The 25,997-nt window shown below is 38.2% G+C and overlaps 1 protein-coding gene across 6 annotated transcripts in view; it reads left to right on the top strand.

Annotated features, from left to right (window-relative positions):
- The first annotated feature begins 11,576 nt into the window (after window positions 1–11,576).
- The window catches only part of CNKSR2 (connector enhancer of kinase suppressor of Ras 2), a 299,057-nt gene continuing 284,636 nt past the window's right edge, over window positions 11,577–25,997 (top strand). For all 6 annotated transcript variants that reach the window (XM_060182888.1, XM_016195185.2, XM_007538945.3 and 3 more), the window contains exon 1: window positions 11,577–11,720. In XM_060182888.1, the coding sequence (XP_060038871.1) occupies window positions 11,657–11,720 (64 nt within the window). In that variant the 5' untranslated portion in view covers window positions 11,577–11,656. The remainder of the gene's footprint in view (window positions 11,721–25,997) is intronic.

Here is a 25,997-nt window from a genome sequence, read left to right as displayed (position 1 = left end):
GGTACTTGTGCCTTTACTGTCATATATAGAAATCATTTCCGTGGGCCTTGTAGCAGTGCCCCTGGTTGAGCTCATACATCAACATGTGCAAGGACCTGGGTTCAGGTTGCCATTTCCCACCTGCAGGGGAAAGCTTAACAAGCAGTGAAGCAGGTCTTTATCTCTCCCTCCTTATCCCTCCCTAACCCCTCTCAACCTCTCTCTTCCCTATCAAGTAAAATAGAAAAGACTAGAAAGAATATAGAATAAAATAGAAAGAAAAGAAGGAAAAAGAAGAGCAAGGAAAGAAAAAGTGGTTGCCAGGAATTGTGGATTCATAATGTTGGCACTGAGCCTTAGCAATAAAACTGGTGGGAAAAAATCATTGCCAAATTCAATATGAGGATTGTCTTTGTTTTCTTCTAAAAATTCTATAGTTTTAGCTCTTACATTCATCTCTTTAATTCATTTCTATTAGCTTTTATATATGGCATAAAGGTAAGGAAACAAATTAATCTTCTTGCATGTAAATTTCTAGGGAGGTTGTTTCTATGATGAAACAGTAAGTTGGAGCATCTTACATTGCCATTTCACTAACATTTTTTTCTGGAATCTCTGTATTCTGATGAGAAATATAACATTCACATTACTTCTCCCCTTAAAGTAAAGAAGGGAAGAGGAGGAGGTGGGGGAGGGGAGAAGGAGAAGGGGAAGGGGAGGAGTAGAGGTGGAGGAGGAGGAAGGGGAAGGGGAAGGGGAAGGGGAAGAAGAAGAAGAAGCAGAAGGAGAAGGAGAAGGAGAAGGAGGAGAAGGAGAAGGAGACGGAGAAGAAGAAGAAGAAGAAGAAGAAGAAGAAGAAGAAGAAGAAGAAGAAGAAGAAGAAGAAGAAGAAGAAGAAGAAGAAGAAGAAGAAGAAGAAGGAGAAAACTATTACCATACTGAAGCTTCCTTCAGTGCAGTGTGGGCCAGGTTTGAACCTGAATCACACATTAGAAAAAAAAAAAATATATATATATATATATATATATATATATATATATATATCTTAATTTAGCAAGAAATACCTGAAAAGAACCCTAAAATAACCCTATTGTAGTAATCTCAACTCAACTCAATTTCTCTTCATCCAGAGATGACTGCTGTGAATCTTAGTCTAGAAAGGACACAACTTGATATAATACAGTTTGTTGCACAGGCAAAACAGCAAAGAAAGGATTCTCCTAATTTAATTATAGTCTCTGGGTTCTTTTTCCAAATAATCTAAATAGATGTTTGGCTCAGAGCAAGACAATGAAGATATAAAAGTCTCTTCCTACTTGCTTCTGTGACTATTGGAGGTATAACCAAATGGCTATTTGGTTGTTTGTTACATCAGAGGTTTTGATTCTTAATTCATAGCTATTAGTTACATTACACAACCAGAAAATAACGTAATTCCAGAAATTGTGTTGGATTTTTGTTTTGTTTTAACCAGAACACTGATCAGCTCTGGATTATGGTGGTGTGGGGGATTAAAACTGGGAATTGAAAGCCTCAAGCATGAGAGTCTCTTTGCATAACCATTATGCTATTTACCCCCCTAACTTGAATTTTCTCTGGAGCAAATTTCATAAACTGTTCTGAAGAATAACATTTGTTTTGTCACTACTAAGGCTTACCAGAACTGTATAGCTAATCTTTCTGATATAAACATAGGTTGTAGCCCTATCAATCACTGCTTTTCCCCCCAAATTATTTTATTGAAATAGAAAAGATAGGGATGGACATTACTTAATGCTCAGAAGATGAGTCAATCAAGAAGACTTAGTTATCATTAATATCTTTGCACCCAATGAGAGGTCATCTAAATTCATCAAACATCTACTGAAAGAGCTACAGCAATATATTAACAGCAACACAGTAATAGTAGGGGACTTCAACACTCCATTCTCTCAACTTGACAGATCATCCAGACAGAAAATTAATAAAGAAATGAGGGAGCTAGATGAAAAGATAAATAAATTAGAACTATTGGACATTTTCAGAGTCATTCACCCAAAGGAACTGGAATACACATTATATTAAAGTCCACATGGGTCATTCTCAAGGATAGACCATATGTTAGGCCACAAAGAGAGCATCAGCAAATTCAAGAGCATTGAAATCATCCCAAGCATCTTCTCAGACCACAGTGGAATTAAATTAACCCATAACAATAAACAAAAAAATTAACCCATAACAATAAACAAAAAAATAGTAGAAGTCCCAAAATATGGAAATTCAAGTACACAACTTAACAACTACTGGTCAAAGAGGAAACTTAAGGAAGAAATAAAAATGTTTCGCGAGTTCAATGAAAATGAAGACACAAGCTATCAAAATATTTGGGACACAGCTGAGACAGTAGTGAGAGGGAAGTTCATAGCCATACAAGCACACATTAGGAAATGAGAAAAAGCTCAAATAAACAACCTGATTGCACACCTTAAAGACCTAGAAGAAGAAGAACAAAGGAACCCTAAAGCAACCAGAAGGACTGATATAACTAAAGTCAGGGCAGAAACAAATAGCATTGAGTATAAGAAAACCATACAAACGATCAACGAAGCTAAATGTTTGTTATTTGAATGAATAAACAAAACTGACAAACCTTTAGCCAAACTCACAAAACAAAAAATGGAGAAGAACCAAATAAATCAGATTGTAAATGAAATAGGAGATATCACAACAGACACCACAGAAATTCAATGTATCATGCGAATCTTCTATGAACAACTAGCTGCCACCAAGCTAGAGAACCTGATAAGATGCTGGTCCCTGTTCAAGTGCCAGACTAGCTTTGCGGGCAGGAGAGAGATAACCAGGGACTCATGGCTGAGCTGGGATGAAATGCAATGCAATGCCATGCTGGCTTTATTCATCTGCATTTATACTCTCCAGGAAAGAAGTGGTAGGGTGTAAAACAGGATGTGAAAAGAGAGAGTGAAGCAAAAGAGAGTGCAAACCAATGGGGATTAAATGGTGGAAAACAGGGTGTGACTAGGAGAGGGGGTGGAGTGGAAAAAGAGCTCAAACCAGTGGGGATTAAAACAATTAAAACAATGATTATGTAAATAGACCACAGTGTTAATGATCAAAACAGAAGGTCTTATAAGCAGAATTAGAAGCATAGCAATAATAGAAATGGACGATTTCCTAGATACCTACAAACTTCCAAAATTAAATGAGGAACTAGAAAAGGGGCCTGGTGGTGGTGCACCAGGTTGAGAGCACATATTACAGTGCACAATAGCCCACCTGGGTCCCCACCTAAGGGGAAAGCTTTGCAAGTGGTGAAGCAGGTTTGCAGGTGTCTCTCTGTCCCTCCCCCTATCTCCCCATCTCCTCTCAATTTCTGGCTGTCTCTATCCAATAATAAATAAAGATAATAAAAAAGAACTAGAAAATATGAACAGGCCAATCACAGCCAACAAAATTGAAACAGTTATCAAAAATCTTCCCAAGAATAAAAGTCCTGAACCAGATGGTTTTACAAATGAATTCTACAAAACCTTCAAGGAAGAGTTAATACCTCTACTTTTAAAACTCTTTGAAAAGACTGAGAACACAGGAATACTCCCTTCCAGCTTCTATGAAGCCAGCATCACTCTGATATCAAAATCTGACAGGGATACAACAAAAAAGAAAACTAAAGACCGATATCTCTGATGAATATAGATGTTAAAATATTGAACAAAATTCTAGCCAACTGGATACAGCAGTATATTAAAAAGATAATTCATGGTGACTAAATTGGGTTTATCCCAGGGATGCAAGGTTAGTTTAATATACATAAATCAGTCAACTTGATCCACCACATGAATAAAAGCAAGACCAAAAGCCACATGGTCATATTAATAGATGTAGAGAAAGCCTTTGACAAAATCCAACATGCCTTTATGATCAAAATGCTACAAAAAATGGGAACAGATGGAAAATTCCTCAAGATAGTGGATTCCATATATTGCAGACCTACAGCCAACATCATGCTCAATGGTTAAAAACTGGAAGCATTCCCCCTTAGATCAGGTACTAGACAGTGCTGCCCACTATTATCATTAATATTCAACACAGAGTTGGAAGTTCTTGCCATAGCAATCAGGCAGGAGCAAGGAATAAAAGGGATACAGATTGGAAGAGAAGTCAAACTCTCCCTATTTGCAGATGATATGATAGTATACAGAAAAAAACCTAAAGAATCCAGCAGGAAGCTCTTATACTAAGGTGTCAGGCTACAAGATTTGCATACAAAAGTCTATGGCATTCCTTTATGCAAACACTAAGTTAGCAGAAGAAGAAATCCAGAAATCAATTCCTTTTATTATAGCAAGAAAACCAATAAAATATATAGGAATAAACCTAACCGAAAAAGAGAAAGACTTGTATACTGAAAATTATGAGTCACTATTCAAGAAAATAGAGGGGGCAAAAAAAAAAGAAAGGAAGAAAAAAGAAAAGAAAATAGAAAAAGATACAAAGAAGTGGAAAGATATTCTATATTTATAGGTTGGAAGAATTAATATCATAAAATGAATATACTACCCAGAACCATATACAAATTTAATGCAATCCCCATCAATATCCCACCCAATTTTATTTTTAGGAGAATAGAACAAAAGCCACAAATGTCTATCTGGAACCAGAAAAGAAGCAGAATTGTTAAAACAACCCTGAGAAGAAAGAACAGAACTGGAGACATCACACTCCCAGACCTCAAATTGTATAGTGCCAATGTAATCAAAACTGCTTAGTATCAGAGCATGAATAAACACACTGACCAGTGGAATAGAACTGAGAGCCAAATAACCCTCCACACCTATGGATATCTAGTCTTTGACAAAGGTTTCCAGACTATAAAATGGGGACAGGGGAGTCTCTTTAACCAATGGTGTTGGAAAAATTGGGTTGAATCAACTGAACACAAAAGTAAATTCCAAATGGACCAAGGTCTTGGACGTTAGGTCAGAAACTATCAAATATTTAGAAGAAAATAATGGCAGAACTCTTTTCCATCTAAATTGTAAAGGCATCTTCAATGAAACAAATCCAATTACAAAGACTAAATAAAAAATAAACCAATGGGACTACAAATAAACCTATGCGACAACATCAAATTGAAAAGCTTCTGCACAGCAAAAGAAACCACCACCCAAAGAGGCCCCTTACATAATGGGAGAAGACCTTTATATGCCATATAATATATATATATATACTATACATTAACGCTATATAATAACCATTATATGATAACCAAAATCTATAACGACCTCACTAAACTCAACAAGAAAACCAATGACCCCATCCAGAAATGAGGAGAGGACATGAACAGAATATTCACCACAGAAGAGATCCAAAATGCCAACAGACATATGAAAAAAATGTTCCAAGTCAGTGATTGTCAGAGAAAATGCAAATAAAGGCAACAATGAGATACCACTTCACTCCTGTGAGAATGCCATACAACAGAAAAAGTAACAGCAACAAATGCTGGAGAGGTTTCAGGAAAAAGGAAACTTTTTGCAGTGCTGGTAGGAATGTCAATTAGTGCAACCCCCCGTGGAAAGCAGTCTAGAGAACTCTCAGAAGGCTAGAAGTGGAGCTACCCTATGACCCTGCAATTGCTCTTCTGGGGATAAATCCTAAAGAACCAAACACACCCATCCAAAAATATTTGTGTATACTTATGCTCATAGCAACACCATTTGTAATAGTCAAAACCTGGAATCAACCCAGGTGTCCAACAGCAGATGAGTGGTTGAGCAAATTGTGGTCTATATACACAAGGAATACTACTCAGCTATTAAAAAATGATGATTTCCCCTTCTTCACCCCATCTTGAATGAAGCCTGAAGAAATTATGTTAAGTGAGATAATTCAGAAACAAAAGGCTGAACATGGGATGATCTCAGTCATAGACAGAAGTTGAAAAACAAGATCAGCACACAGCCAGCAATTTGGAGTGATAACTGCCTCCCCCCCCCAAAAAAAAAAACCTGAGGGAAAACACAAAGCAGAACTAGAGTTGTTGTATTGTGCCAAAGGAAAAGACACTGGGGTGGAGGGCAGGGTTCAGATCCTGGAACATGATGGCATAGAAAGACCTAGTGGGGGTTGAATTGTTATGTGAAAAACTGTGAAACGTTATGTATATACAAACTGTTGTGTTTTGCTGTCAACTGTAAACAATTAAATCCCCCAATAAAGAAATGTTTTAAAAAAGAATTTTATAGCTAATCTTTCTGATATTAACATAGATGATGGCACTATCACTCACTGGTTTCCCACTCCCCAAATTATTTACTGGGTAAATAATGATTTACAGGACAATAGTTTAGTCACTGCTTTTAAAATTACAGGAAAAGGACTGGTGAGATAGTTCACCTGGGAGAGTGCACTGGGGTAAGTTTCACATTGTGCTGTCTTTCCCTTTCTCTCCTGTCTCTATCTCTCTCATCACCTGGAGTGATGATGGCCCAATGATGAAAACACAACAGTAAGAATCTAGGCAAAATAAAGTGGGAAAGAAGGTTCATATATTTTCTTCTATTTTTAAACTTGAACTTACCCTTATAGTTATTTTCTTTTTGTTGTCACATCTCACTAATTGTTCAAAAACTAAAGATACAAGAGAGAACAAAATGTTATTATTTAAAAGCAGTAACATTTAAAATTAAACTATAGTAAAAACACAATCTAAGTAAAGTGGGGAGATCACCAGAATGTCCTCCATAAGACATTTTGTCTAGATGCCAAATAACTGTAAAATACACAATAGGTAAAATAGGTTGTCCAAAGCAAATATAAGCAGAGTACGTTTCTTAGAAGAAATGGTAGGTTAAGAGTAAGGCTTCTGGGAGTCAGGCAGTAGCGCAGCGGGTTAAGCACCGGTGGCGCAAAGAGCAAGGACCGGAGTAAGGATCCCGGTTCAAGCACCAGGCTCCCCACCTGCAAGGGAGTCTCTTCACAAGCGGTGAAGCAGGTCTGCAGGTGTCTTATCTTTCTCTCCCCTTCTGTCTTCCCCTCTTCTCTCCATTTCTCTGTCCTAGCCAACAACGACGACATCAATGACAACAAAAAACAATAACAATAAAAATATAACAAAAAAACAAGGGCAACAAAAGGGAATAAATAAATAAATATTTTTAAAAAAGACTAAGGCTTCTATAAAATAACCTAGATTATAAAATGTAAAGGCTAGGGTCTTTAGCTTGCAGCTCCAGAAGAAATCTTCACATAATTTGTTACTGTCTTTGACCCCAGAGAGACAAATGTTTGAAGGTTCTTTTTCCAGTGGAAGGTTTCCTGCTTATCTAACTCAATCCCTATGTAGGATCTATTGCAGGTTCAGATTCCAGTTAAAAGACCTTTGTAAATTTCAGTATTTGAAGTTACCTAAACTGATTTATTTTATTTTATTTTATTTTATTTATTCATTTATTTATTTATTGTTTACCAGAGCACTGCTCAGCTCTGGCTTATGGTGGTATGGATGAATGAACTTGGGAATTTAGAGCCTCAGACATGAGAGTCTCTTTGCATAACCATTATGCTATCTACCCACCCCTCCCCACGTCCTTTTTAAAAAATCATTATTTCTTAAACTCATTTTGTATATTGTGAACTCTTCACAGATTATTTTGGTCATAATATATAATTTCTACTTAAACCTAGAAAGAATACACAAAGATAAAACTAGGATTAAAATATGATTTTAAATAATTTATGTTCAAGGGTTGCAAAAATCTCATGAATTTTAAGTCTTTAATTAATTTAATATTTCTCCTTTGCCTGTTTCTAAAGAGTCCAAGTTTTTTTTCCCAAGAACCAGTCTGGATTTTACATCTAGACTTAAGTATGTGTGACAACATATCCTTTAGAATGCCTTGTTTTATGTGCGTTTTATGACAACATACCTTCCTCTCTAATCTTTCAGACTGCATTGTGCATTGAGGGATGATACAAAATGAAGCTGTTGAAGTTTGTATATAACCACATTGTGCTGTTGTCACAAAAATAGGGCAAGAGAGTAGCATTTTGAATGATAGGCAAAGAATATAATAGCTATTCTCTTTGAAAAATCATGGAAAGGAAAATGCAGAAAAGATTGAGCTGAGTCATTTTGAGCTAAGAAAACAGGCGATGATGATATAATACGTTTTCTTCTCCACAAATCAAGAATATCTCAAGAAAAGTCAGCTATGTTCTGAACGAATTAAGCAAACTAACATATACTTATTAAATTGTGAAATTCAAAAAAGTCTATTTATTTATTTATTTTCTCATGGTTTTTAGGGATAAGCTCAGGGAAGAAGATTTAGGACAAAAGCCTAAGGCCCTAAAGAACTCTACTAGCAGAACTCTAAACCCACTTTTTGACTCAGTCGTTCCTAGTTCTTAGAATTTTTTTTTCATTATCTCAAATTACTAGACTAAATAAATTCCTTACTGTAACATAAATAGAAGATGTATATCTTACTTCTAATGTAGGGGCTTCTTCAAAATTCTTTCTCTGGGATGTATTGAATATTTTCCCATATCCTTTTACAAAAGTCCTTTTTAATTTTTTTTGTATTTATTTATTTTCCCTTTTGTTGCCCTTGTTGTTCTTTACTATTGTTGTTGTAGTTATTATTGTTATTGTTATTGATGTCATTGTTGTTAGGACAGAGAGAAACTGAGAGAGGAGGGGAAGACAGAGAGGGGGAGAGAAAGGCACCTGTAGACTTGCTTCACTGCTTGTGAAGAGACTCCCATTAAAGTGGGGACTCAAACCGGGATCCATATGCCTGTCCTTGTGCTTTGCATGTGCACTTTACCCGCTGCGCTACTGCCCGATTCCCAAAAGTCCTTTTTTGGTGAAATGTACACCCATTATTTTTACCACTTGCTGGTCAATATAATTTGTTTTTGATTGATATTCCACTCATTATGCAAACAATATCTCACTTTGAACTGGCTTGCAAAATGACAGTCTAATTGTCTAGTTTAGTCTCTGTATGCAGTTTGATGTTTCAGCCAAATTTGGGCATATTTTCACAATTGTTAGCTATAGAAACACAGTGATTCTCACGATTCTTTGCAGTTACTTTCTAGGGTGACTTATTCAGTCAATATTCAGTAGACCTTCCTACTGTTGGATCACCCTTCCTAATGTTCATTTTTTATACATTTTAATTTATTTATTATTGAATAGAGACAGAGATAAATTGAGTGGGAGCAGGGGAGATAAAGAGGTAAAGAGACAGAGAGACAGACACTTGCAGCCCTGCTTCACCCCTTGTGAAGTGTCCCCCTGTGGGTGGGGACCAGGGGTTTGAACATGAGTCCTTGCACACTGTAATGTGTACACTTAACCAGGTGCGCCACCACCTGGCCCCTTCCTAATGTTCATTTTGTGAAACTCATGTATACCTTACTAATTTTAAAAGTTCACATTCCAGAATGACTTTAACTTGGTATTACAATCCCACATCGTGACCTCAGACAAATGATTTAAGTTTTTTAGGCCACATTCGCTAATTTAATAAATGTTTATTGAACTACATGTAATAAATAGCTTTGGGGCTAGAGAGTGAATATGATGCCCAAGTTTTTTTTTCACCTGTAAAATGAGGCTAGTTGTTTTGAGGGTAAAATCTATGTAAGAGTACTTAGTACAGTGCTCAGTAAATGTTATTAGAAGTATTTTAATAAAGTCCCATTCAACATTCTCCTGTAACTGTAGCCTCTAATGAGTCAAAATAATTCATTCTATTACACTTTTAACCTAAAACTACATCATAAGTTATAATGTTGGAAACAATCTTTTCTGGAAATATTGTTGTAATGTTCGGACACCCAAATGGAATGCAAGTACTCCAAAATAACTTTTACAGTTTCCAAAACATCCCATAAACACTAAGGTATGGATTATTAGAAAAATGGGCATGGCTACATAGAGATTGTATCAATTATCAGCATCTAGAAAACATCAAGATTTTCTAATTACTGTGCTTCCAGCTCTTTGTGGGTATGTATATATCTGCGGGTGGCAAGTGTACATCTTTGTAAAACTGGACCAGTGAAAATGGGTCATAACAGGAACCTGCAACCCCTTACTGACATGATAGAAAAAGTCACAGAAATAAAAAGAATTTTCTGTCTTACTCCATGGTACTTTGGAGAAAGACAGGAAAAACATCTGAGGAGGAAGGAGAGTTTGTGCCTCTACTTTCTAGGAGAGGTGTGTGTGTGTGGGTGGGTGGCTGGGGGGTTTCCAGTCCTGCCTCAGCAGGCAAAGTTTGTCTTTTGATAAGGGTTGCATGGTGGCGTGTGTAAGGTTTCAGACAAACCACAGTTCTAAGAAGAATCTTGTCGTGTAGGATGTGTCCCCCTTCCGCTGGTTCTTATGTAAGAATGTCTGCAAACAAAAGGCAATCCCTCAACTAGGCTGGGGCGCTCTGCATGTGGGGGGAGGTGGCTGGAACCTAGGAGCCCTTCCAGGGAATGTGGGGCCGAACCTGTGTCCCAGCGGCACTCTCGCAGAGCCACTGACCGCCCAGGCTGGGGGCGCCTCGGTCTCGTCCTCGGGGCGCGGGCAGGCCCCGCTCCTGTTTGCAGCACGCCGCACGCACGCCTCGGCCGCTGAGGGGGTCGGAATCACCTAGGGCGCCCGCTGAGCTGCAGCGAGGGCGGAAGCTGGGAAAGCCCGGGCTCCTGAGGGCAGTCCCTCGCTAGGCAGGGTCCCCCTCCCCTGAGCAGCGGGGCCGCAGGTACCTCCTTGGTGGCCTCAGTAGTAGCTGTTCAACTGGTGGGCTACCCGTCCCGCGGCCACCTCCAGCTCCGAGTCCCCTCAGAGGCCCGCCCCCGGAATCCCGCTCCTGCGGCGGGCACCAGACTGACTGTCTGACTGACCGACTGTCTGTCTGTCAGACCCGGGGTCCCGCCCGGCTCGAGTCGCCGCTATTAATCACGCACTCCGGGAGCACTACTGTCCCAGGACGGCCCCCCCAGGGGGGGGGAGCAAGGCCAGGCTGTGTGTCGCCCGCACCTGCCTGCCTAGCAGGCGGACCCCCGGCTTGGGCCACGTGCCGGCGCGCACGCGCACGCGCCCCGCGCGCCAGCCGTCGGCCCTGGGGGCGGGACTGCACGGCGGCGACAGCGAGCGGGCGGGGGGCTCGTGGCGCGCGCTCCTTGCACCCGAGGGCTGCGGCGAGATATTTTGGGTGGCAAGAGGCCCCTCGTCATTTCCGCTGGGCGGCTGGTCGTGCCAGGGGCTTCATTCCCGCGCGCGAGGCGAGCGGGCAACTTGGCTGCGAGCTTGCGGCGGCGGCTCTTTCTCTTAGCGCCGCGACCCTCGGCAGCGCGAGCCATGAACTGAAGCCAGGCAGGGACGGAGTCCCCCGAGTGCAGCGGCGGAGCAGCAGCCGCCGCCGTCGCCTTCGCGGGGACCGGGCTGAGCCGGCGCGTTTCCCTCCCCGTCGCCGCTGCCCACCCCGCGGTTTGCTGAGAGCCACTGCAGACGCGGGAGGCGACACACAAAAGCCGCCTTCTCCGCGCCGCCCGCCCGCACGCCCAGCCAGCCAGAGACCGCCAGAGGTCCCCACCTGAGGGCGGCTTGGGCTGCTGAGTTGGTTTTGTTTCCGAGCCCTGCGCCCCGCGCGGACCCGACCCCACGCCCATGGCTCTGATCATGGAACCGGTGAGCAAATGGTCTCCGAGTCAAGTCGTGGACTGGATGAAAGGTAATGCTCTCTGGGCGCGGCGGAGCCCGCCATCGGGGCTTTCGCTCGCTGGTCGCCCCGCTCCGGGTGCGGTTGGGCAGTCCTCCGGGGTTGGCGGGGACTTGGGGTCCCGCTCTCCCATTGTCTGCAGTCGGTGGTTTTCCCAGCCCGCAGGGCGCGGAAGGCGCGGGGGTCGCGGGCGCTGTGAGACGAGGCTGAAAGCCGGGCGCCTTGCACTAGCTCTAGGCTCCGCTTGGCTTCCCGGGCGGGGACGCTGCGACCCTGCTTTTGCCTCCCTGGGAGGAGCCCCCCCCCCCCAAACCTGGCCGCGCTGCTGCCCCCTTCCCGGGTCCCTTTGTTCCAGGGAGACCTGACGCCCCCTCGGCGGCCACCCCTGCCAGGTGTCTTTGCCGCGCCAACTCTCCCCACAACTTTTAAGCCACATAATGGGGTCAGGACGCTGCTGCCCAGGTTCGGATCTAGGGGAACAGCCCCTTCCTCCAACCCCCAACTGGACAGAAGATGCTCAGGGGACGGAAGACTGGGTGGGGGCGCAGAGGAAAACCTGCTTCCCCTGGGACAGTGTTGGCGCAGAGGTCTTGGGCTCCCTCCTGCGCATCCCCGCATCCTTTGCCTCCTCTGCATCTGGCTAGGTTGAGTGAGGCTTTGGACGTCACTGCTATTTCTGGGGGGTCTCGACGCTTCCAGATGGAAGGTTATATGTATTCAGGTACCCCCACACACATCTCTTCCATTTTGCAGCCCCCTCCTGTTTATTACCCTTGCAGTTTATAACAATCATAGTTAGATACACTAGCCTTCTTGCGCGAATGGAATGTGGGCTTTCTCTTGAGTCCCTTTCCTGCCTCACTTCTTCTTCTAGCGTTTGCCACTGCCTCACTATCTCCCTCTGTTGTCAGACTTAAGGGTCCTATAGAGGGCCCCCTTCTTCAAGATCACTGCCTCCCCTCCCAGCCCAAGATTCCTAACATTTGGGGGGATACTGCCAGGGGATGGAAGGGGTGAAATAAAGAATTCCTGATACCACTTGGGAGATCTTCACGCTTTTCTCCGTGGTTGTACATAAGCACTAACTCTAGGCAGATCAATGAGGGACCAAAGGCTTATCATTTGTGAAAATGTCCATTCCGAAGATGAGGGAGCCCCTTCTTAGGGCTTGCTTAGCAGTCAGACTTTTTAAACTCCAGGTACAGCACTTTAGAACGAATCGTGGAGTGATAAAGACAGAGACAAAGTCACAATTTTCAACATTCTCTGAACCGTTTCTGCCTATTGCTTTGTCTGGAGGGTTTTGCTTTATCCATTTACTTTCCTTTTATCCTCTGACTTTCCCCGTTATTTTGCCTTTCCTTCACTTTTCTAATATGTGGAAAGTGCTTTGTAACTGCTAAGCACTGTACAAATGAGAGTGAACCGAATTAAATAGAATTCATTATTCATCGGCTGCCCCCTGTGTGTGGTGCATTGTGCTAAGGTACCATGAGTGCCATGACTAAGACAGTTCTGCAGTAGCTCACCTTTGTCTTTTTTCATACTTGCTAGTGAAATTTTCCTTTCCTAGATTCCCACCAATTTCCCCCCTTGGATTGTCAGATACAAACATCTTTGTCTTTTTTGTTTCTCAAAGAACAAGGATGGGTACAAGAAGCAAGAATGCTTAATTAAACCCCCTGTCGTTGGATTTGCCTAAAAGGTTACTTTAGTTTGAGTCCTTTATGAAATGCTCAGAGAATGTCTCTCCTGACTCCATGGAGTCTGGTTACCTTCAGTGACACCCTCACAAATTCCCATGATGCTTGTAGTGAGTGCTGCATACTACATCTTCATCTCCCACCCACCCAGTTAGACTCTTGCAGTTGCTTCTGTCTGTGGTTTTGCTCCACTGAAGCAAGTAGAACATGTGAAGCACATATTCTGGCATGCATGATTAGTTTCTCCAGTTCACTGATCCTTTAAAAATCTCTAAAATGCATTCTCTTTGAACTTGGGCTGGGATCATTAGCTGTGATTTTAAATGATTGTTCTATATTTAAGTTGAGCAACTTAGTTTCATACCTGTTGGGGATACATTTAGGGCTATTTGAATTTATGTATCTTTGTGCACACCAGACTGAAAGAGAATAACTGATGTCACTAGATGTTCCTTTCAAGCTCTACACTGGGTACTGTTCAAATTTCTGTGATTGTCATTTACATTTTATCTGGGGTATTACCAGAAAATAAAATACACAAAATAGATGTATGAAACAAGCATTTCCTCACCTTGTAACTCAGTTACTTTAATTTTTCCTCTTTCTGCCTTTCCCCAAATAAATTTTACAAAAATCTACTGTAAATCATTAATCCCCCTAATAAAAATAAAAGATTAAAACATACCTTTTAAATTTTTTTTCCTTCAGATGTAGTAGTGTTTACAAATCAACCAATTTAAACTGTGGTTTAGAAATGGCTAAACCTCATTTAATGTTGCATGATTTATAATGTTATAAAGAGAGTACTAAACAATGAACAGGACATTTGGACATTTGGGGACTTTAAAGCATGTTCCTAATCTGACAGTTTCATCATTCATTTCATCATTACATGTAGTATGTTTTCATCTAGTCAGTCATAAACAATTTTAACTGTTAGTAAGGTACATGCTTTATGTTAATTCTAGGTTATTTTTCTCTTCACTAAACAGAAAAGGAGCCATGAAGTATATAGAAATATCATAGCCATATTTTTTCCCCAGAAAATTTATACAAGTGGTATAGAAACTTAGCAGAGAAGAACACGAGAGAAGAAACTGGACTAAATAGATAGTTTGAACTTTGGAAGCATATATTAAAAGTTATGAAGAACCATTTGTTCACTGTAATTCACTTCGATCTTACTTTTTATTGAAATGTATTTGAGAGAACACAAATACGATTGTGTGTTAATTTCTTAGTAAAGGTGTAATGGAAAACTGGTACTATTTTGTTCACAAAATAGTAATTTTGTTCTAAAATCCAGTACTCACTGAATTTTTCTCTGACAATACAAATTTGATGTGACACTGTCAGTGTTAGTTCAGTAGATATATGAACTGATGAATCAGTAAAGTAAGTAGTTGTATTTCACATCATTCCTTTGGGATTTGGAAATATCTTCTAAACCTTTAAAGTTAAATTAACAGTTAATTCTATAGAAATTTTCTGAGAAAATAAAATGCTTCTTTAGTATTAGCCAACCTTTTTCAGTTGGAAACAATATTTTCCTCCTCTTGTAGTTTTAGCAAGATTTTAAAATCAAAACCTTCTTAGAGTAAATAAACACTAAGTATTTATTGGAAGAAGTTATGTGTGGAAAAGTAGGCGAGTAATGGTTTCTAATTTTTGCCTATTCTGTTATACTAAATTGCATTATTTCCCAGCGTCTATTTCTTCCCTTGTCAAGTCTGAAGATAATTTTATGATAATCAGTTGTATGAAGCAACTTTATTTTGCCCATAGAAGCAGCAGGAGCCTCTGAAACTTTAGACCCTATTATTAATTTTATTATTAATTTGACTTACCTAAGTCTTACCCAGTCGTTCAAGGTTTTTTTTTTTCCCCACACCCTTTCCATTGTCAAAACTCTTAGTTCAATTACTCTTAGTCCACAAGACTAGCAACATTTCCTTCTGGAACCAACTCCCTCCTTGACTTTTTCTCATGGATCTTAAATCCCTTTCTAGATCAAATAAAACTATTATTCTTTTCAGAGTTAACCAGCAGCCCCCACTTGGCTTGATCTCTTTGACTTAGTTTCACCTACTCTTGTATTATTATCCCTAAAATAATAAAAGTTTAATATAGTCTTTAATAAAACTGTCCCACAATTAACTGCTCTCCTCTTTCCTGTTTAGTATTGACTGTTTTCCTTGAATACTTTCTGACTTCCAGTCTCTATCCTGAAGACTCAACCATCTTGATAATATAAAGTAAAATACATTACCTTTAACATAAAAATCAAAGGTGAACCATTATTGTATAATGTAACCATAATACAGCCCTACAAAAGAGGAAATTGCAGTGATGAAATAAGGCCTACTTAGTATAAAAGTTCAGTCCTTGAAAGAAGAATGCATCAGATAGGCAGAGTTTTGACAAGTGCTCTTTAGTAATCCCCACATAGGACCCAGAGCTGAGGTTGAAATGTATCCTAATTAGATGAAGTAAAACATCAAAATTTTGAGTTACACTGCCTTCAGAAGTTAGAAATGATTTCCTGATAGGAATTTGAAAGATAGATGCCACAAGAAAAATGTTTTAACTTAAATGATTGAATTGATCCTTTTGAAAATTAGTTTTGTTCTTAATTGCAAGTTGTCTATGTAGTCACTGACACAGTCATCAATAATCATCTACTTTGGATTTGATTCTTTGTTTTGAAACAATTCTACCATTTTACAAAAAGTAAGAAATTTATGTTTTTGATATGCAGAATTTAGGTTTACAAGAAACAAAATTTTATTTATAACATCATTAACATTTTATCCTTAAGGGGAAAAAACAGTGCAGATGAAGAAAAAGAGAATATTAGATGTATTTTGGCCCTTAGTTATTATTTAGTCAGTATTTCTGCTTGATAGATGACTTATTGTATTGTTTTAAATTATTTCCATTTTGGGCAAATTTGACACTGTAAAGTGTGATACTGACATTAACAAACCTATGGCAAGAGAGGGGCCAGTTAGTATATCTGGCAAATATTCTTCAATTTTTCATTATGCATACAAGTACAAATGAGAATAGAAGATAATGATTTTAGTAAGTAGGGATTACATGAGAAAGATGAGGCTTTAACAATTGTTCAAGTAGTTTATTTAATTAAGGTATATTCCAGGAGGGTTGTCTCACTCCCCTTCCCACTCCTCCTTCCTTCCTTCCTTCGTTCCTTCCTTCCTTCCTCATCACTAGAGCTTCACCACAGTTGAGATCACTTTTATTTTATTTTATTTTTTTTAAATATTTACTTTATTTATTCCCTTTTGTTGCCCTTGTTGTTTTATTGTTGTAGTTATTGTTGTTGTCGTTGTTGGATAGGACAGAGAGAAATGGAGAGAGGAGGGGAAGACAGAGAGGAGGAGAGAAAGATAGACACCTGCAGACCTGCTTCACCGCCTGTGAAGCGACTCCCCTGCAGGTGGGGAGCCGGGGTTTGAACTGGGATCCTTATGCCGGTCCTTGTGCTTTGCGCCACCTGCGCTTAACCCGCTGCGCTACAGCCCGACTCCCGAGATCACTTTTAGAGAGAGAGAGAGAGAGAGAGAATATGCAGTATTGAAGCTTCCTCCAATCTGGTAGTGCCTAGACTTAAACCTGGATCACACATACACAGCAAAACAGCACAGTATCCAAGAGAACTATTTTGCTGACCCAGAAGGATGTGATTTAAATGTAGAGGAATAAGGGACTTGAGTTGAGATGAGGTAACTAGACAGAGTGATCATGTCTAGGTTTGTCTGGTTGAAGGAGAGAGAGGGCAGTAGAGGGGAAAGTGAGGGGGGAGTTGTGAGTAGGTGGTACAAAAGTATCAGAACAAATCTGCATTTCACAAAGACAATAAAACTCTCATCATGTCCTGAGTTTAAATAAATACCACATTATAAAACTTTGACTGCCAAAAATAAGCCCACAAAGAATGTGTATTGAATTGGTACAGCTGTTTCAAATCTGTTTCTCAGGAATAATTTGGAAATAATGTTTAAATGAGTTATTTTTGAAGATTAATTACATCATTAAGAATATGTTGTTGGATATTTAGCATTTTATTGATCCAAATTATTATATGAAGAATAAAGATAGACTTTTAAATGTTGATAGTGTTCTTAAAGTGATAATCAAGTATTATTTTGATTTATAACAGTGATATCAGATTAGGACTTAATTTGTTATTAATAACTTAGTTTTCTTTCTTTTTTGTATTTGACTTTTTATTGATTTAGTAATGATAAATATATAAAGAGCTCACCCAATGCAAAAGTGGGGAGAGGATATGAACATAATATTCACTACAGAAGAGATACAAAAGGCCAACAGATATATGAGAAATTGCTCCAAGTCACTGATTGTCAGAGAGATGCAAATAAAGACAACAATGAGATATCACCTCACCCATGTGAGAATGGCATACATCAGAAATGACAGCAACAACAAATGCTGGAGAGGTTGTGGGGACAAAGGATCCCTCCTGTGCTGCTGGTAGCAATGTAAACTGGTGCAACCCCTGTGGAGAGCAGTCTGGAGAACCCTGACAAGGCTAGAAATATACCTTCTTTATGACCCTGTAATTCCTCTCCTAGGGATATATCCTACGGAGTCAAGCACATCCATTCAAAAAGATACATGTACACCTATGTTCATAGCAGCACAATTTGTAATAGCCAAAACCTGGAAACAACCCAGAGTGTCCAACAACAGATGAATGGTTGAGAAAGTTGTGGTATACAGTGAAATACTACTCAGCTATTAAGAATAATGAACCCACCTTCTCTGACCCATCTTGGATGGAGCTAGAAGGGATTATGTTAAGTGAGATAAGTCAGAAAGAGAAAGATAAGTGTGGGATGATCCCACTCATAAACAGAAGCTGAGAAAGAAGAACAGAAAGGGAAATGAAAAGCATATATATATATATATATATATATCAAGGATTGCTCAGTTTTGGTTTATGGTGGTAATACAGAGGATTTAACTGGGAACTTGGAGCCTCAGGCATGAGAGCTTCTTTGCATAACCAATATGCTATCTACCCCCACCCAATGACTGAGTTTTCCTTGCAACTTCTCTACAGTACCCATGCACCCAAAAATTCAAAGGACTGGTTTCAAAGAATACAATAAGGATAGATAGTCTGTATTAATTTAAAAAGGGAAAGGAAGGTACCCAAAGTTTATTTTGGTTTAATCACATCATAGTTTGGTGTCTGACCAAAGAACAACAAAGGAGACTTCAATGCTGTCTCATTCAGTTTGTAAATTCAAAAATTGCATGCATAGTCTAGGACTCTACTTTCCAAAATGTTACATACCTTTCTGTGCTTGTGGGAATCAATTAATCCAAAGAGTTCACAGACTTTTATTTTTTGCTGGCTAGTTAAAAACCTTTTTTTTAAAATTACATATATATGTTAAATTCATGGACTAGAAAGAAAAGTTGGTGTGAATATAATGATGAGACCAGAACCTTAGAAATTTTAGGCTTAACAAATGCACTCCACTCTGAAATTTATGGATATGCCATTGAATAAATTTGAGCATTGGTAGTTAGATTTAGAAAAATTAAAATTAATGTATTCGGCTTCCTCTTTTTCTCTTATTATTTCAAGAGATGCAATACGCTCTTTTCATTTGATGTCCTGGTATTATGTAATTTAATTTTGTTTGATTTATAAACCTATACTTAGGATGAAATTCTTTTATTAAGATTTTTTATTATTATTTTGTGAGTGAGAGAACAACAGATTGAACAGAGTACTATTCTGCTCTTGTATATGTAGTGCCAAGGACCAAACCTCAGTCATGCCAAGTTACCTAGTTTTTAGTTCTATCTTTTGAGCCATCTCCCTCCCTGGCTGCTTGGATGACTTTCTTTTGAGTGATTCTTATCTGATCCTATCCTGTCACTTTTGGCCCCATCAGTTTATAAAAATGTAATGATCTGTTACCTTTCTTTTTTCTTAGGATAAAGTCCTTAATATGGCCTATAATCCCACTGAGTTCCCCTAGTGCCACTGAGGTAAGCCACATTCCTAGCAGGAACTACACTGACCTGGTGACAGTACTGTTTGCCCACCACTGGGTCTTTGCACTGGCTGTGCTCTTTCTTGCTTCTTTGTTCAGTTAAGTCCTACTGATCTTTCAGATTTCAGAACCCTCTCTACTCCACATCATAAAAGAAGCCTTCCCCAAATTACATAAAAATCGTTAGCTATGAAATCTCTTAGAATCATGCGTGTCTTTATCCCATTTGCCAGTTTTATTTTTACATTAATTTATATGGTTATTTGATGAGGGCAGGATCCTATCTTTTTGCATAGCAGTGTAGGAAAGTATCTAATGAAAAGTAGGCAGGAAATATTTGTTGAGTGGAGGAATAAATTAATTTAGTCACAGATTACTGGTCTATCAGTAAATCTATTGTCCTAAATGGTGATGTATATAAAATTGCTTATAATGCTCTAATGGATAGTTCACTGCCAAGTTGTGTGTTTTGTGTCAGAATATAGTGGAAGTGTGGTTGCCTTAGCCATTTTTCATAGTTGAGTTGCTATAACTCATCCAATGACCTAAATAATGGTTTAGATTAATTTTGTTAGGACATATTAATGATTTCAACGAATTTATAATATCCCTGTGCTTGTGCTATATTATTAGTAAGCTGATGTCACTAGACTAATGTGATAGTTGAACATTAACTAAGAAATTAAAATATAACATTTAAGCATTTATTTTTTTTCATACAAATTTTCTTGATCATTTCTTCATTTTGATGTTTTTGGAAAGAACTCTGTTTTGAAACACATGATAGAGTGAAACTGGCAAAATACATTAAGTTTATACTTTTATAGGAGTAAAGAATAGTCCATATAATAAATTAAACTGTATTTTTCTGTAGTAGGAATAAATACCCTTTATTTCTTAATTTGGATAAAATAGGTAGGTAAATAGCCCTTTCACTTAAGGAAAACAATTGTTTTTCTTATTATATTTAATACTGAATTTTCATTTTATTGACAAGAATAAAATTAAGATATTTATACATGCATCTTAAGTCAAAAATTTTTAAATATCATCTCTCTTTGATTGTGGATAATGATTTTTAATTTGGGGCCAGGTGATGGCGCACCTGGTTAAGCACTCACATTTCAGTGTGCAAGCATCGGGGTTCAAGTTCCTCCCTAGTCCCCACCTAAAAAGGGAAAGATACATGAGTGGTGAAATAGGGCTGCAAGTGTCTCTCTGTCTCTCTCCCTTTTTGTCCCCCTCCCCTCTCAATTTCTGTCTGTCTCTATACAGTAATAAATAAAAATATTTTTTAAATGGCTTTAAAACAAATTTTAAAATCTAAGCATGAATTTGGACTACTTTTTGAAGGGCATTTGTTAAGAATCCAAGCATAGAATTACTGATATTCTAAAGTATATCCTGTTGAACATAGACACCTCATCATGTTGGATTTTTGTGAATACATCCTACTAGATAATAATTGATAGGCAAGATATAGAATTTTTTCTAGTAGGACATCCATCTTTTGCCTATATACAGATATGACTTAAAATAGTGAACTTTTAAGGTACCTTCCTATTAACTCTTTTTTAAGTAATTAATTTTTTAAATTTTAATTTATTAATTTTTATTAGTGATTTACAAAATTACAACTTAACAGGTTTTACAATTTCATACCGCTCCCACCATCAGAGTTCTGTGTCCCCATTCCCTCCATTGGAAACTGCAATGGTTCTCCCAAGGTAACAGATATGGGCTGACTATTATTTCTATATCTGCCTGCCTGCCTGCCTGCCTGCCTGCCTACCTACCTTTTTGCCCATTTTTTCTATAATCCTGCCTTCTCTTCCTTTGTAAGTCACACCTACTATTTTTCTGAATGCCTTTCCTTTTTTCCTCTTCTCTCTCAGGGTCCAGATGGAATTGGGTTTCAGATCCCTCTAATCATCTTCTCCTAGCATTTCTCCCACTCTGGGAGTATGGATCAAAATTTTTTTTGGGGTGAAGCAGGTAGTAGTTCTGGCTCCTGTAATTGTTTCTCTGCTGGACACCAGCACTGAAGGGTAGATCCATACTCTCAGCCTCTTTCTTTCCCTAGTGGGGTAGGGCTCTGGAGAAGTGAGGTTCTGGGACACATTAGTGAAGTCATCTATCCAGGTAAGTTCAGGATTGAATCATAGTAGCATCTGGAACTAGGTGTCTGATAGGCAATAAGATAGAAAGTAGGATAAAATATTTAATAAACAGGAACAAGAAAGTAGAAATAGAGCAGGTGAGAATAGGGATTTCTAGGGTGGAAAGAAGCTAGAAAGTCTATTTTAGGTATGTTCCTAGGGGCCCATGGCTTTTAATAATTTTTGCTTGGGCTTGATATTGATAGTTAACATGGAGGTGGACTAACAGTATTGTCTGGGAAGATCGTGTCATAGTTGAGAATATACCTAGAAAGCTGGATTAGGGCAGAGAGTAGCTCCCAAATTTGTTAACTTTTAATAAACTAACAGGCTTAGATGTTCTAGCTAGTATTACAAAACAATAGATTGCAATTGTGCCCCGATTTGAATTTTAAATATCTACTGAATATGATAGGAATTTTAAATTTCAAAGATGTCTTTAATTTCTTGTTCAATTGCTAATTGTAATAGAAGTTTTTATTATCTTAATCTTACTTTTTCAATTTTAGGGGAGAAAGGGCTGGAGGTATTTGCATAAATTTGTTGATTTAAAATTTTACTAAAGTATATTAACTGTTGATTTAGTTTTCTGTGTTCATCTGTTTTGTCACAACATAAATTTTTTGAAAATCAAGATTTATTAAATAAACCAGTGTTCTCAATGACATTAATGTATTATAGTTTGCCCTTTTATATAACTAATATAAACTGTGGCACGTTTGATACTTGGCATTAATGTTCTTGAAGTTTAGTCTTATTAGATAGATTGAATGTATAGTGTTCAAGAAAGATGATAACTAGAAACTACCCAATTACTTGCCTTTTAAAGTGTTGCCCAGTACATTTTTTAGTTGTTATTATGTGAAATTTTAATTTTGTTTCAACTATTTATTTATTTTTTAAATAATGCTTATTTATTCATTTATTTATTTTTACCAGAGCACTGTTCGGCTCTGGTTTGTGGTAGTGGTGGGCTTGAATCTGGGATTTTGGAGCCTCTGGCATCAGAGTCTTTGCATAATCATTATGCTATCTACCCCGTTGTCTGCTGTTTTTAAAATGGGCTTATGACTTGTTTTCTCAAGTAATACCGACAGCAAATCAATGAAGAGATGATTTAGATCTTAGATTTTACTTACTTAAACTTCTTTGCCAAAGGTGATGAAATAGGGACCTGAGAGATGGGTTGATAGGTGAATCACATGCCTTACCATAAAGTAAGATTTTGCACACCATAACCAGCACCACATGAGAACGCCATGAACAGTACCTAGGAACTCTATGTATGGTGACGTAGTGAGGCGGTTTCTTTCTCCCTTTTTCTCTCTAAAATATCTAGAGTAAAAATTGAGGCAGGAAAGTGGCTCAGTAGTACCTCACACTTACTTATATGGTCCTGTATTCATTCCTGAACACTGCATACAACAATTGTGAATAATTTATTTTCTATTGTGTTGTTGGACTTACAATGTAGTTTGTTAATGGAAATATTTTAAATTCTGGCCCTAAGTAATTATGATGAACAATTAAGTTTCTGTTATAATTTTGGTATGCTTTTTTAATGTCTGTATGGGAGTTAATTTCATACATTTTTCTTTCAGCCATTCATATTATTTTCAAAATGCTTGATAGATCTAGGTACTTAAGATTATTTTTTCCTGCCTTGGCAGAAAATTCACACATAAATTTGGTGTAATTCGTTTATATTTTGGCTTTTAAAATAAGCCACTGAGCTATTTAAAACATACAAAGGAAAAAGTGTTACTGAGTTTCTACTAATGGTGTTCAAAACACACCTGTAGTTCAATTACTAGTTTTCTTCCCAGGCTGCCAGAGACTATGTGAAGAACAAGTTCAGTGTACTGTAAAGCCAACATGAGTGGTGAAGCTAGGTTCTCCTTCCCAAACTCTTCCATATTTGTGTCAGAGTGCATTTTGTGGTAGTCTCTGTTTGCAGTGGCATTGCATTCAATCAATTGCAGTTTTCTTACCTAAAGGCTGCTCCTTTACCTTCCAGTTTTCAGGCCAGAGACATTCAGCTTGATGTTGAATTGCCACACACAGAAATATTTGTTCTATATGGAGTGACTAGAGCTGTGGTATTGCCAAGTACTATACATTTCCAGGAGCCTTTTTTATACTGGGAATATAATAGCTAGAATTGAACTGTATTTTTAGTTAGAATTTTTGCATACTTGAAGTCAGATTCTTTTTTGAGGGGGTAATTTTGAATTGCAGTCTGTTTTCCTTCATGACCAAATCAAGCATCTTTCACTTCATATCTATAATTATTAATAGTTATTGAAAGTGTAATAAGGAACTGTTGCTAACAGTCTTTTAAGGTATAGAGAGGTAAGCAGCTCAACAGAAATTACAGAGTTGTTCAGCGATGGAATTACGTTGGACAGCAGTTCTTTCCCCTACTAGATTATATTTACACTTTCATGGATGAAGGGTACAATTCAAGTTAGTATATAATGATCTTGAGATTTAATTTTTTAGACAAAAAAATTTTAGAACCTTAAAAAATTAGCACCATAGGATATTGTAGACTGCTTTGAAATTAGATGGCTCCACTTCTTCCTAGATGTTTGATTTTTATCAAGAGAATTTAAGTGATTTGCCACATTTTCTCATTTTTATATAGTGGGAGTCATGATACCTTCTTTACAGGATTTTTGAGGTATTAAAATGATGCCTAGTAGGGGTTGAGTGGTAGCACAGCGGGTTAAGCGCACATGGTGCGGAGCACAATGACTTGATGCAAATATCCCAGTTTGAGCCCCTGGCACCCCACCTGCAGGGGTGTCATTTCACAAACAGTGAAGCTGGTCTGCAGGTGTCTTATCTTTCTCCCCACCTCTTTGTCTCCCCTTCCTCTCTCGATTTCTCTCTGTCCTATCCAACAAAGACAGCAGCAACAACAACAACAACAATAATAACAATACAGCAACAACAATATACAACAAAAGGAAAAAAATAGCTTCCAGGAGCAGTGGATTCCTAGTGCAGGCACCAAGCCCCAGTGATAACCCTGGAGGCAAAAAAAAAAAGAAAGAAAGAAAGAAAGAAAGAAAGATGCCTAGTACATACATGATAAATATTAGGTTGTTCTTTAAGGAAAATTTTGCATTCTGCTGGGCATTTTTAGAGGCAGAACTAATTTATCATTTATATTACTAACAGTATTTATGGAGTGCTTCCCTACATTATCTTATGCCCAATCTTACCTTGAAAAGTTGGAATTACCCCATTTTATAGATGAAGAAACATTGGCTTAGAAATATTAAATCATTTATGACATATATCCACATGTTGAGCAGGTGTTCAATAAGTATTTTAAAAAATTAATAGTAAGTGAAAGAGGCAAATTTGAATTTATTTTTGCTATTACATTTTGCGTTATTATCAATAGTAGATACAAATGGTGGTAATCTGAAAATATTTTCAGAGATGTGGATTTCCTCTTTACCTTGTTAGTGTGTAGTAAGATGGCTGATGGTTCTTGGGTTCTTTTGGCTTATAAGGTATAGGTGTGTGTGTGTGTGTGTGTGTGTGTGTGTTTGTTAAGATGATTTTACTCAGAATAGGACTTCAGTCAGCAACAAAACTGCCACATATAACTGGTTTTGTTAACATCTTTCTTATTTTGAATTGAAACCCTGAGTTTGGTGCTTTCCTCTGCTGAATCTATAGCCAGGCTAAAAGAACAATTTCAGAGCATTGCCATTCTCAGCCCAGTGTTGAGATGTTTTGTTCTCAAAAGATTGTCAATAAAAGTGCCTGGTAATAGATGTTCATAAGCAGTTTTACAGTTCACTAGAAATAATTGTCTCTGTTATATTCCATCATCCCTGCTTATTTAGCAATGGTTAGCATTGTTCTCTGCTTTTCAGTTGTGTTTCTTTTCATATTCAGTTCAATGTTACCTTTGAAAATCTTAACTGCCTTCTGAATGGTAATTCTTTGCCCAAAATTGTTTTCTTTTGCTTTGTTTAGAAACTATTTTATTATTGAACAAATTGTGATATGGTATTATATTGAATCACAAAGTAAACAAGTGCTAGAGAAAATTTAATCAGAATTAGTCACATACTTGTGAAATCAAGGCAAAATATGGAGCAATCAAGTAAAAGATGTTTTGATTGGTTGCATATTTGTAAAATGGTCATCAAATGTACAGTTCTGTCTACATTGTATTTTGAAATGATATGCATGGTTTTTCATCTGCATCAGTAAAATGTTTATTCTAATATGTGCTTAGGAACTTAAAGTATAATTTAGTCACAGTAAAAATATTAAATGATTTCCCTCTTTGATTTTCTGGTAGAATTGAAGTGAATTTGCTTAAGACTGGAAATTTAAAAT

Source organism: Erinaceus europaeus, chromosome X (genome assembly GCF_950295315.1).
Source record: "Erinaceus europaeus chromosome X, mEriEur2.1, whole genome shotgun sequence".
Lineage (NCBI taxonomy): Eukaryota > Metazoa > Chordata > Mammalia > Eulipotyphla > Erinaceidae > Erinaceus > Erinaceus europaeus.
This window is presented reverse-complemented; position numbering and strand designations above follow the sequence as displayed.